This window comes from Mercenaria mercenaria, chromosome 18 (genome assembly GCF_021730395.1).
Source record: "Mercenaria mercenaria strain notata chromosome 18, MADL_Memer_1, whole genome shotgun sequence".
Taxonomy (NCBI): Eukaryota; Metazoa; Mollusca; class Bivalvia; order Venerida; family Veneridae; genus Mercenaria; species Mercenaria mercenaria.
The window spans coordinates 11,675,576-11,688,420 of NC_069378.1; the positions used below are offsets into that span (position 1 = coordinate 11,675,576).

Below are 12,845 nucleotides of genomic sequence, written 5' to 3' on the forward strand. Positions count from 1 at the left end.
GAAGTAGAAAAACCATCTCCAGCTGAGGTTGAAACTGAAATTAAACCTACTGCACAAGTTGAAGAAGAAAAACCGAAACCAACAGAAGTCGAGGTTGAGATCAAACTGACTCCTGAGGTTGTGGAACTTCTTGAAATTGAAGTAGAAAAAGCAGCTCCAGCACAGGTTGAAATTGAAATTAAACCTACAGCACAAGTTGAAGAAGAAACACCAAAATCAACAGAAGTCAAGGTTGAGATCAAACAGACACCTGAAGTTGAGGAAGTTCTTGATATTGAAGTAGAAAAACAAGTTCCAGCAGAAATTGGAAAGTCTGTTGTTGAAGATGTTGGTGCTGGTGTGTATATTTCTTTTGAAACTGAAAAGGAGGGAGTAGAATCAGAAACAGCAGCTGAATTCACAATTCCAGAGTTAGCTGCTGAATTTATGCCTGAAGCAAAAGAAATTGAACTGCCATCTGAAATTAGCATGTCTGCTGTTGAAAATGTTGTTACTGGTGTGCGTATTCCTTTGGAAACTGAAGGATATGGAATAGAATCAGAAACAGAAGCTGAATTGACCATGCCACAGCTAGCTGCTGAAATTAAGCCAGAAACAAAGGAGATTGAACTACCATCCAAAATTGCCAAGTCTGTTGTAGAAGATGTTGCTGCTGATGTGCATATTCCTGTTGTTACTGAGGAGGAGGGAGAAGTATCAGAAACAGGAACTGAATTAACTATTTCAGAGTTAGCTGCTGAAATAAAAGGTGAAGAAAATGAAATTGAAATTCCATCCAAAATTGGCAAGTCTGTTGTTGAAGATGTTGCAGCTGGTGTGTATATTTCTGATGAAACTGAAGATGAGGGAGTACAATCAGAAACCGCAGCTGAATTAACAATTCCAGAGTTAGCTGCTGAAATTATGCCTGAAGCAAAGGAAATTGAACTGCCATCTGAAATTAGCATGTCTGCTGTTGAAGATGTTGTTACTGGTGTGCATGTTCCTTTGGAAACTGAAAGAGATGGAGTAGCATCAGAAACAGAAGCTGAATTAACTGTGCAAGAGTTAGCTGCTGAAATTAAGCCAGAAACAAAGGAAATTGACCTACCAACCAAAGTTGGCAAGTCTGTTGTGGAAGATGTTGCTGGTGATGTGCATATTCCTGAGGGAACTGAAGAAGAGAAAGTGGAATCAAAAACAGAAGCTGAATTAACCATTCCAGAGTTAGTTGCTGAAATCAAGCCTGAAGCAAAGGAAATTGAACTACCACCTTTAATTGGTAAGTCTGTTGTGGAAAATGTTGCTGCTGATGTTCATATTCATGTTGATACTGAAGAGGAGGGAGTACAATCAGAAACAGAAGCTAAATTAACCATTCCAGAGTTAGTTGCTGAAATTAAGCCTGAAGAAAAGGAAATTGAAGTACCAACTGAAATTGAAATGTCTGTTGTGGAAGATGTTTTTGCTGGTGTACATATTCCTGTTGAAACTGAAGAAAAGGGAGTAGAATCAAAAACAGAAGCTGAATTAGCCATCCCAGAGTTGGCTGCAGAAATAAAGCCTGAGGCAAAAGAGATTGAAATACGATCTGAACTTGGCATGATTGTTGTGGAAGATGTTGCTGCCGGTGCACATATTCCTGTTGATGCTGAAGAGGAGAGAGTAGAATCAGAAACAGAAGCTGAATTAACTGTTCCAGAGTTAGCTACTGAAATTAAGCATGAAGCAAAGGAAATCAAAGTAACAACAGAAGCTGACCTGAAACATACACAAAAACCAAAATTAAAGCCTGGATATGCAGAAACTACTGCAGAAGTGGACATGCATATCACTGATCTCTCTGATAAAGAATCTGGTCAGTTACCAGTAAAGGAAACAGAAATTGATAACTTAAAACAAAGTCTAAAAACAAAATTGGGTGTACAAATGATTTATGAGATTGATTCTGAAGAGGAGGTTTCTTCTGAGCTTGGTTTCCCTTGTCCAGGTATAGGATTTTCTGCATGCGATTACATTTCTGATTTACTTTCTGCCATGTCAGTTTGTCCTGCATGACGCAAACCTCCATGAAGTCCATGCATCCCTCTTCCTGCAATGCAATATATAGCATGAAGCTGAACATGTAACTGTTATGTCAGACCTTTTCTTAAAGACAATATTTATCATTTTTTAATGCTATGGGAAAACATTCTAGGCTATGAATTTAAGCATTTTTGGCATCCTGTGTACAGGTTTGTAGTTCTGAAATATATATCATAGTATTATGATGTTTGTGATATTTTCATTAACTCGAGCTAATGAAGTTCTTTTAAATGATATGTCTCTTTGTGAAAGATATTTATCTCTTGCAATTGTTGATGTGATTCAGTGCATCCATTCTTATACAAAACAAGAACATTGGGTTGAATTTTAGTTTACTTATAGGCTGATTCGATTTACTATACAAAGCATAATTATGCACTGTCGTATTTCGTGTAAGGATAAAATGTATTTATAATAAGTGTGTAAGCTATGTGAGCTGAGTTTTTTTTGCAAGTGTTTTGATGTTTTTGATAACTGTAGCTGCAAAAAAGGACATGGAGTGTATAAACTCCTGCTTAGTTTTGACAACATGTTAAAGCGCAATAGCTTAGCGTCTTTTCATATCTTATGCTTCTGTTTAAAAAACATCCTGACAAATGTATATTTGTGTTTACTAGTTCATTGTCTATTCATGAGTGGTTTCTTGCAAATTTAAGTGTGACATTGTGGTTGGAACACATTATATAGAGTGTTAATGTTGTTTTTGTTTTTGACAGTTCCTTTGAACAGATTTTGTTTGTACTTCACGGCATTCAACTCGGCTTCTCTTGGCTGTCTGATTTCTGATTGTGAAAGTGATACTGCATAATCTAGTCTGACATTTTGACTGACTCTTAAGGATTTTTGATTAGATTTAAAAGTAAGATTTCAAAAGTTAGCTCTACACAGTTAGAGATTATTAAAGTAAAAAAGATCAGCCTTTAGCTATATGTTTTTAATTCTAGCACATATAAAAGGATAATATTGTTGTAAACATGTTTATATTATGTAACCCCACTGCTAGATCATATATATTAGCTGTGTAACTTAGAAAGAGGCTTTGTTGTAACATTACATGTATATCAGTTTTTATCTTCAAAAGGAGTTTTAAACCTATGCCATTTATAAAGGGGATATATCTCTTTTTAAAGAAATAACATAAAAAATGAACATGAAGACTGCAAAGTACAGAGGGAGTGTTTATTTTGGTGGTGGTGGGAGGGGGCAGGGATGTAAGTAGAAAGGAAGGAAAAAATTGCTTTGGGTCTAAGTTTTTTTTATTATTGTTAATATTATTTGGATGATGGGAGATTGTAGTTATATATAAGGTCTCTTTCGTTGTTATAAAATTAACATTACTTGTAGCACAATGCTTTTAACACAGTATATAATCTGGACATATATAATCTTTAATCAGGTGAAGATGTAGCAGAGGAAGTTACTATTGAGGAGGAGTATCTCTCTGAGAAAGAGAAACAAGTTGGTATGTAACCATAGCAACCATAATAATTATATAGTAACAACCTGAAATACAGTTAGACCTGTCTTTAGAATAAAGACCACACCAGTATTAACCTCCCTTTAAAAGGACAACATTTCCTTATCTAATTTATCCAAAACCAGTACAGTTTTACCTGTTATGAGTGACCATTCTGTTAACAAAGACCTTTCATCACTTTCAGAAACTGATCTTCAGTCACAGGTTTGACTGTATACGAAGTGGTCATGCTAATTTGATATATATGAGTACATAAGTAGAGATTATATGCCAGTCTGGTGTTGAATGCAACACAATGTTAGTTAGAATTTCTATCATTTCTCTGGATTAAGAAACTGTGAAGTCCAAGATATATGAAATGTCAGCAAAGTAAAAAAAAAAAAAATTCTGTAAGGTGTTTGGTCATGGATATAATTCATAAAATATATGAGCCGTGCCATGAGAAAACCAACACAGTGGGTTTGCGACCAGCATGGATCCAGACCAGCCTGCGCATCCTCGCAGTCTGGTCAGGATCCATGCTGTCCGCTTTCAAAGCCTAATGGAATTAGAGAAACTAATAGCGAACAGCATGGATCCTGACCAGACTGCGCGGATGTGCAGGCTGGTCTGGATCCATGCTGGTCGCAAACCCACTATGTTGGTTTTCCCATGGCGCGGCTCATAAAGCTTTAAAGGACAGTGAACTAAGAAGGAGGAAATGTGCTGGTTTTTAGGTTTGACTGTTTTTATATTTCAGAAGAGGAAAAAGAAACAATCTCTGACGAGGAAACTAAAGTCCCGTTACACAGTAAGCTTTCTAATTCTCAAAATTCTGTAATCTGAACATGTTTAAGTAATTGTCCTTTTATTTCCATTGTTTTTAGTAATTTTGTAGCATAGAATTATATTTTCTGTTTTAAAATTGATGTGTAAACCAAAAGTACAGTGGAAATTTGTTAGGAGGGGTAACTTATGATTATGAAGATGACTGTTATGTTATTGTAATTATGTAGTAAAGTATAGTAAGAAAATTTATGATCAACGGGTAAATATTTTTTAATATAATGGTAATGTTTTTCTAAACTGCATTTATCTATCCACCAAACAGCTGTAGAAGAACAGGTAGTGAGGACAGCACCAGAATTCACAACTCAGCTGGAGGATATTGTCACTGCCGATGGTGGTAAAGCTCAGTTTACGTGCGTCGTCAAGGGTGAACCTCTCCCGACAATTACATGGCTTAAGGACAGCACTCAGGTTGAAGAGGGCGAAGAATTCCAAATAACCCTTGAGGACGGTGTCAGCATGTTGACAATACCTGACGTTTACCCTGAGGATGCTGGGAAATACACAGTGGTCGCAAAGAATGAACTTGGCACAGCCATGTCCACAGCTGAACTCTTTGTTGAAGGTAAGCAATGCAAAATTCATGCAACATTTTCTGTCCAGTGTAAAGTGAGTTGATATTTAAAGAATAGTTCAATCTGCAGTATAGTTATACACAAAATACAGCTTCATATTTGCAAGCACTATACAACCATTTCTGGGAATTTAGAAAACTGCAATTTTTAGTAAAAAAATGTCATCTTATTGGAAAAACTAAAAATACATATTCTGTATTGCAAAGTTTTGTTTTTCGATAGTAATTTGTAACAGTTACCTTCAGCCTTATCCAGCTTTTATTTATCTGATGATTTTATTGTTGCACTGTTGTTAGTTGCTGAGGAAGAGGTCATTCAACCGACTTTCCAGCAGAAGCCCAAGTTCCAGAATGTCGACGAGGGTAAACCTGTAGCCTTCACTGCACGTGTCATAGCTATACCCAAACCTGATGTAAGTTTTGTTGTTGTTGGGTTTGTTTTTTCATTTTGCAGATATATTATTACTATCAAAACCTCCAGCAAATTGTGGATGAAAATAGCCTGTGTTGAAATCCAGAAAGCAAAAATTCACTTAAAATATTTTCCACATTTAACTAAAGGCTAATATAACGTGTGAAGAAGTTGCAGAAATGCAATTACTTATTTTAAATTACAATATTTTTTTTAAGTATCAGTACATGTCGCTTAAAAATCTGGTCTTTGGTAAAGTAATGTCAAGTACAATTCTGTAAAATTATTAATGTTTTTGGGGAATAAATTTCTGTCAGTAAAATTCCCTTTCAGTTATCTTCAAAGGTCAGGCTATATGAATTCATATCCTCATGAACTATATTTTTTTGGCAAAAAATATGAAACTTTGTGCCCACAGAATTAAATAATTAAAAAGTAAATCGTTATATTACAGATATACTGGAGTCATAATGGTGTACAGTTGGAAGAGGATGAACTTCATACAGTGGAGATGATTGAAGACGGTAACGTTTTCACGACAACGCTGTCTATGGATTCTGTGACACCACAGGAAGCTGGAACCTACAAGTGTGTAGCAATCAACGAGGTGGGCGAGGAAACAGTCTCCGCCTCACTCATTGTTAAAGGTATGGGGTCATTTCTGTCTTTATAATTCAATATAGTTTATTGCATCTTCGGGATATTGTGGTATCTGCTTCTTTTATTTTATAGTGTCTCTGTTAGCAAGTGGTTACAGTCACTTGAAATCATTTGTGTCTCATCATTTTAGCCAGGCACAGTGCTTTGGGACAAATAATTTTTTATGTTGGAGTCATCTGACTTGTCAGTGTTTTTTTGGTTCCAGGCAGGTGCCTACATATGTCTGAATAAATGCAGAAAGGAGCACCTGGTTTTCTTCCCATGAACAGTTTACTTACAACCTACATTTTGTCAGTGTTAAAAATCCAGCACAGCTTTATTCATAAGCATTGCAGTAACCAATTAATTAACAATAATGATGAACACAATGTGAAAGTTAATTAAATTGAAAAGTTAAGTGTCATTAATCTCAACTTTTCTTTCATTTAATAATGTTGAACATATCTTTCATTTATATTTTACAGAAGCACCTATCCAGAAAGACCTCCGAGAACAACTGAAGACCAAAGTGTAAGTGAAATTCTCTTGTTCCAAACATAGGGAACTCATGATTGTAATATTATATGACTAATGTTTATATTGTGAATGGAATGGTATTACTTGATGTTGTATTTTGGAAGTTTTAGGTGAATGATGGTAAATAGTGCAGATGTTGGTATTTAAACAGTTTTTGGTACATTGTGTAAGAAGTTTGGTTTTAAAGGCATGTAACAAATTTGATCATAACAAAGAACTGAGTGTTGTAGTTGTTTGATGTAATAAAGCTCAAATAAAGGAATGGGTAGGAGGAACTCACCTCAATTGCATTTTGTTTTAAATAAAATATTTTTGTTTGCTTAATTTATGTAGAAAATCAGATTTATTATTTCATTGTGGTGCATGTGTTTCTTTCATAGCCACCAGTCAAAACAGTAGTATTAGCTTTGATAACTAACATAATCTTTCAGATGGTGGACACTTGTAAACTTAAAATTATTTTAGTGGTACATTCATTGTTTTGTTTTACATAGGAGGTGGGAAAACAGTTGTTTATGTTTTAGAAAGATGGAATTGTTTGAGGTGCTTATGCAAGTGTCCATCTTCCATTATGATTTTTTGTTGTTTTGACAATAATTGTAGAAATGTATGTTTGTTTTAATGTAGAAAAACTAAGGTTGGATTTAAGAAGGTTGTAGAGCAGAAGGATTTCAGAAGCAATCTACATACTGCAGTGTAAGTTGTATAATCCAGCATATCTTTTACCTCAGAAGGTTTTAAAATGAACCTCTTACCTGCCCTTGATTTTGAGAACCAGTCAAATTACATTATCCTCTGTCATTATCAGCCTCCACACCCTCCTCGTCTACAGGTCCCATTATATACCTTCAGTATCTGTTTGAACCACCATGTCCTCAGTGTAAATATCAATGTCTGTATCTACCCTCAAGTTTTAGAGCCAGTTCCATTACATAGTCTTCAATGTAAAAATCAGCCTCCAAACTTGCCCTCCAGTTTTGGAGCCAGCCTCATTACCTACCCTCAGTTTGAATATGAACATCCCTACTTGCCCTCCAGTTTTGGAGCCAGCCTCATTACCTACCCTCAGTTTGAATATGAACATCCCTACTTGCCCTCCAGTTTTGGAGCCAGCCTCATTACCTACCCTCAGTTTGAATATGAACATCCATACTTGCCATCGAGTTTTGGAACCAGCCTCATTACCTACGCTCAGTTTGAATATGAGCATCCCTACTTGCCCTCCAGTTTTGGAACCAGTCCCATTAACTTACTACCCTCAGTCTCAGTGTAACTGGTGTGAGCTTTTTATATCCATGGACTTTCCTTATCATTGAATGTTGTTGTTTTTTTTTGGAATTATTTAACATATACCAGACATTTTCCTACTCAAGGATTTGCATAGGAAACAATGCATGTTACTACCAAAACTGTTGTTGGAATGAAATATTGCTTTTCTATGCAAAATGTTGTGTAAAAAAGGCTTTTTCTTATGACTTAACTGATTTATTAAAAAAGGCTACATTTGTAATATTTAGCTAGCACTTTACAAGATTAATTATGTTGTGTTTGAAAGTTTAGCTAAGCCTATCTGGCTGTAAGGAATGCACTTGCTTTGAGTTGACGCTTAGCTGAAGAAATAATGATTTATTTGAAAGGACATAGTTTAAATGTTGATTAAGCTAAAAGGCTTTTTGGTTTAGCTTAAAGAAGATTGTTATTGATTGTTTGGTGTTGTATTGAGAATGTTATTTGTGATTCTATTTTTTGCATGCTATAGTCAAACTAAGGAGGGTGTGAAAACAGAAGCGGAACAAGTTGACTTTAGGGAAAATCTCAAAACCAAAGTGTAAGTAATAAAAAGAAATATGTAAGCTTTAATGCTTCAATAAAAACTTGATATATTGTGCACATCTATATTACATACATGCACAGAAATACTAACTTTATATATCAGAATGAGTGTATATGTACCGTCTTAAAATTAAAAATTGATCATGAAATTTTGCATCTTTTAAATAAATAAGGTTTTTCGATTCACAAACCTTCTCCCCCAACTCCCCGCCTCCCTTGATTTAAAAAACAAATTACATTATTTATATTTAAGAAAAAGAGGATAAGATATTGTTTTGATACTAAATGTAGAAGTAATGCCGCTAGAGATAAATTTGAATTCTCCCTTGAAATATGTTTTTTTGATGTGAGGTATCTCACACAGTGTTTCCTTACCCCTTTTCTTTTTCAATTAATTACACACAATGTGTTAATTTTAATTTTGATTTTTTATGACAGTCAAACTAAGGTTGGAGTAAAATTTGAAGCTGAACAAAGGGATTATAGGGAGAAACTTGTCACGAAAGTGTAAGTTTTGTTGTAGCATTTCTTGTAGTTTTTCTTATGAAGAATCTTCATTTTAAAAACAATATAAGAAGTGATGTAGAATAAACTACTGGTTCCAGGCTTAATGATGTAAATGTTTGATTCCATGCCTCATGGCAAAAGTGTCTTTTTCTTCTATGTAGTGGGTATATATGGATATTAAGATAGCATAAAAGTTTATAAAAAAATTAAAAATCCTTTCAGCAGTTTTCAGTTTACAAACTTCAGACCGAGGTTGCGGGTTTGAGCCTTGCTAGCCAAGTGACTGAACCCACTTGCACTAGTACTGGTACCCTCCAGGAAGCACACTCGAGTACAAATCAATAAGCATCAAGATTTTTTTATTTCATTCACACTAAATATATTAATGTAAAAATATATATATACGATGTATATATGTGCCTGCCATAAATGGGTAATGGAACTGTAATAAAATGTTTTGAAACTTTGTACTCTGCAGAAAAAGTCTTAGAAAAAGACCTGTGAAAGGCAAAGGGTAATGATTTAAACCTTAGCAATGTGGCCCATGTGACCTACAACACACCTTGTTCACTGTTATGAACATATATGACCTGTTTATTTTGAGGTGCCATAAAACTTACCTGTTTTCTTACAATCACCTGTCTGAGGCCAAAATGAATGAAGAAATATCTTGAATTTATTCCTGTCCCAACCATATACATTGTATTAAATTTACCAGTAAATATATATATTCACCCATAAGTCTGTCATATTTTTGCAAATGAATTTTACACATATTCTTAACTACAGAAGCAGTTCTTGTCTTTTGTATTACATAAATTTATATCTAAGGTATAGTTAGTAAGTGCCTCCTGATGAAAAATTAAGAGACTTATGAGTGAAAATATAAAGTTAACAATCAATATATACCAAATGAACTGCTCTTTACCAATCAAGTATGTAAATGATATATAAAGCATGAATATCTTCTATTATATGTTGCTTTTAATATGCATAAAAGTAACAAATAAAGTCAATTATTTGCTTCTCATGTGAAAACAAAACTCTTAAATCTTTTTTTTTTATTGATCTTATAATCACCAAAACTCCCCATGAAGAAATATATATGGTTTTATTTTTTTTTTTATTATGTAGAAGCTTCAAAAATATTGTGGTAAAAACATTTGCTTTTTCATTTGAAAATGTTTATTTGAGCTTAGCATGATTTTACAATGATAGAAAGTTTGACTTCACATTGGTTAGTATGGGCCCATTTTTCAGCAATACCAGTAAAATGGCAGTACAATATTGCCAGAGAAGCAGATTTTGAACACTTTACTGTATTGCATGAGTATTATTGTTTGACCTTGTTGCATTTTGTTATTTTTGCATGCACAGTGAAACTAAAGTTGGAGAAAAATTTGGTGCTGAACAAAAGGATTATCGGGACAGTTTAAAAACTAAAGTTGAAACAAAAGTTGGACAGCAATTCAAAGCAGAACAAGTCGATTACAGAGATGCTCTGCAAGCAAAAGTAGACACTAAAGTCGGCGAAAAGTTCGAGGTTTTACAAGTAGATTATACCGATGCTCTTAAGAGAAAAGTTGACACAAAAGTTGGTGAACAGTTTGAAACAATTCAAGTAGATTATAGAGAAGCACTTCAAACTAGTGTAAAAACAAGGGATGTTGAATATTATGAGGCAGAACAAAAGGACTATAGGGAAGTTTTACAGAATAAAGTAGAAACAAAAGTTGGTGAAACATTTGATATGGAACAAGTTGATTACAGGGATGCCTTGAGCAAAAAAGTGTAAGTGAACAAAGTTGGGTGATGGAAATAATATTTAGTGCTTATCTCGTACTTTTCATAGAAACTGTCAAAATAAAATCGTATTTTTCTAATTAAACAAAATTTGGCATTTCATAGAACATTCCCATAGTCTTGGTTACAATTGATTTTCTAACACATTATGGTTTATGTGACTGAAACTTAAATTTCAGAAGGGCATTTGGAATACCTGTCCAGTAAAATTTAAAAAATAATTTATGAACAAAATTCCAGTGATTAAAGGTTTTGATATGCAAAATATATATAAGATTTTGAAAAAGACTTGAGCATGTGTCAATATTGCTGCATATTTGTAATGCATTTGTATATTAACAACTAATATAAGTTCCAATATATGTGTAAACTCGTCATCAAACATAATTGTATAAACTGATTTGCATGTTTTGTATGTGTTTTTGCATGTGCAGGGAAACTAAAGTGGAAGAACAATTTGATACGGAACAAGTTGATTATACTGGAGTCCTTAAATCTAATATGTAAGTACTAACATTGTACATACTGTGTTCATAAATTTTCATTTTAACATTTCATGAAATATAACAAAGAAATCTATGCATTTTACATAGTGTGGCTTACCATAACACAGTAAAAATGTGTAAAGAAAAATAATGTAAAATTTTATGTTGTGTGTAATGCATTTAATTTTCATAAATCTGCAATTGGGTTTATGGTATCTGTTGTCTTTTTAGGTAGCATTTTTGTTTCATCTGTTCTTTAAACAGGACTTTTCTTTGGATTATTTTGGAAAATAAAAGAGCTTGTGTTCTTTTGCAGTTCATTTTTTATTTGCTTTCTTGCATATTGCTTTTAGCGAAAAGGCTCCAAGTGATCTCCCCAAAGTTAAAAGAGTGTAAGTTGTGTGTTTGTAAACTGTATTTTTTTTTGGTACAGTTTACATTGTAATGGTACAGTTTACATTGTAATGTTACAGTTTACATTATAATGGTACAGTTTACATAAATTTTGGTGTAGTCGTACAACAAAATGGTTCAGTTCATGATTTGGGAATGTAGTGGGTTTTTTTACCTTTCTATATCAATCCAAAGTTCCTTCTTTATAGATGGCAGAGATGCTAGTGTTTGATTTCTTTTAAAATTTCTCAGAAAATTAAACTTTTATTACATGAACAAGTTTTAGAAACATTTTTGCTGTATTTAGCAAGTCCTTAATTGCTTTTGGAAGTTAGCAATGTTTCTAATTAACTAGCGTCTTTAAGGGCTTTTTCAAATATATAAATGAGCCGTGCCATGAGAAAACCAACATAGTGGGTTTGCGACCAGCATGGATCCAGACCAGCCTGCGCATCCGCGCAGTCTGGTCAGGATCCATGCTGTTCGCTAACAGTTTCTCCAATTCCAATAGGATTTAAAAGCGAACAGCATGGAGCCTGACCAGACTGCGTGGATGCGCAGGCTGGTCTGGATCCATGCTGGTCGCAAACCCACTATGTTGGTTTTCTCAAGGCACGGCTCAAATAGTATGCATCTTTCATATGAAATATTGTAATACCATCCTCATTGTAAGTTTGATGTTTATCCATTTCTCATATTTATATACTCGTATCTGGTTTGACATACTTTATATGTGTGTCACTTTTCTTCATTGGTGTCATTTTTCTATGACTGTGTCACTTTTTTTCCATGGTTGATGTATTTCTGAGAACAGCATGTATTTTAGGATTAAAAGAACTTTATTTCTTAAATATATATCTTGACCAATATGTTTCTTCAATTTTTTGTCAGTTGTGTGCATGAAATATATTACGCATGTAAAAATTTTGTGTCTTATATGCATGTCTTAAATCATACAGTTGATCATAACCTGAAATAAACTTCTAAACTGCAAAAATGTAGTTTAACATATTTAATTGAACATAAGCAGGCAAGTGAATAGTGAGTGAAGTTTATGCAGAGAAATCTTAAAAATATAAATGTGAACAGAAGATTATATTGGATACCTTAAAAATTTTACAGTGAGTAAAAGATTGTGTGGAGATACCTTAAAAGTTTATAGGGTTGAAGCTTGTGTGGAGATACCTTATAAATTGTAGTTAATAAGTTTAATTGAATATCTTTGATTGGCTCATTCCACAGCTTTTGTTATGAATATGAGCCGCACCATGAGAAAACCAACATAGTGCGTTT

At 33.9% G+C, this 12,845-nt stretch overlaps 1 protein-coding gene across 1 annotated transcript in view; it reads left to right on the plus strand.

Moving 5' to 3' along the window:
- The window catches only part of LOC123537955 (titin-like), a 402,126-nt gene that overhangs the window by 188,735 nt on the left and 200,546 nt on the right, over positions 1-12,845 (plus strand). The window contains exons 111-121 of the mRNA XM_053530681.1: positions 3,461-3,526; positions 4,281-4,331; positions 4,632-4,934; positions 5,241-5,356; positions 5,810-6,002; positions 6,480-6,525; positions 7,159-7,227; positions 8,291-8,359; positions 8,803-8,871; positions 10,249-10,662; positions 11,109-11,177. Coding sequence (XP_053386656.1) covers positions 3,461-3,526; positions 4,281-4,331; positions 4,632-4,934; positions 5,241-5,356; positions 5,810-6,002; positions 6,480-6,525; positions 7,159-7,227; positions 8,291-8,359; positions 8,803-8,871; positions 10,249-10,662; positions 11,109-11,177 — 1,465 coding nt within the window. The remainder of the gene's footprint in view (positions 1-3,460; positions 3,527-4,280; positions 4,332-4,631; positions 4,935-5,240; positions 5,357-5,809; positions 6,003-6,479; positions 6,526-7,158; positions 7,228-8,290; positions 8,360-8,802; positions 8,872-10,248; positions 10,663-11,108; positions 11,178-12,845) is intronic.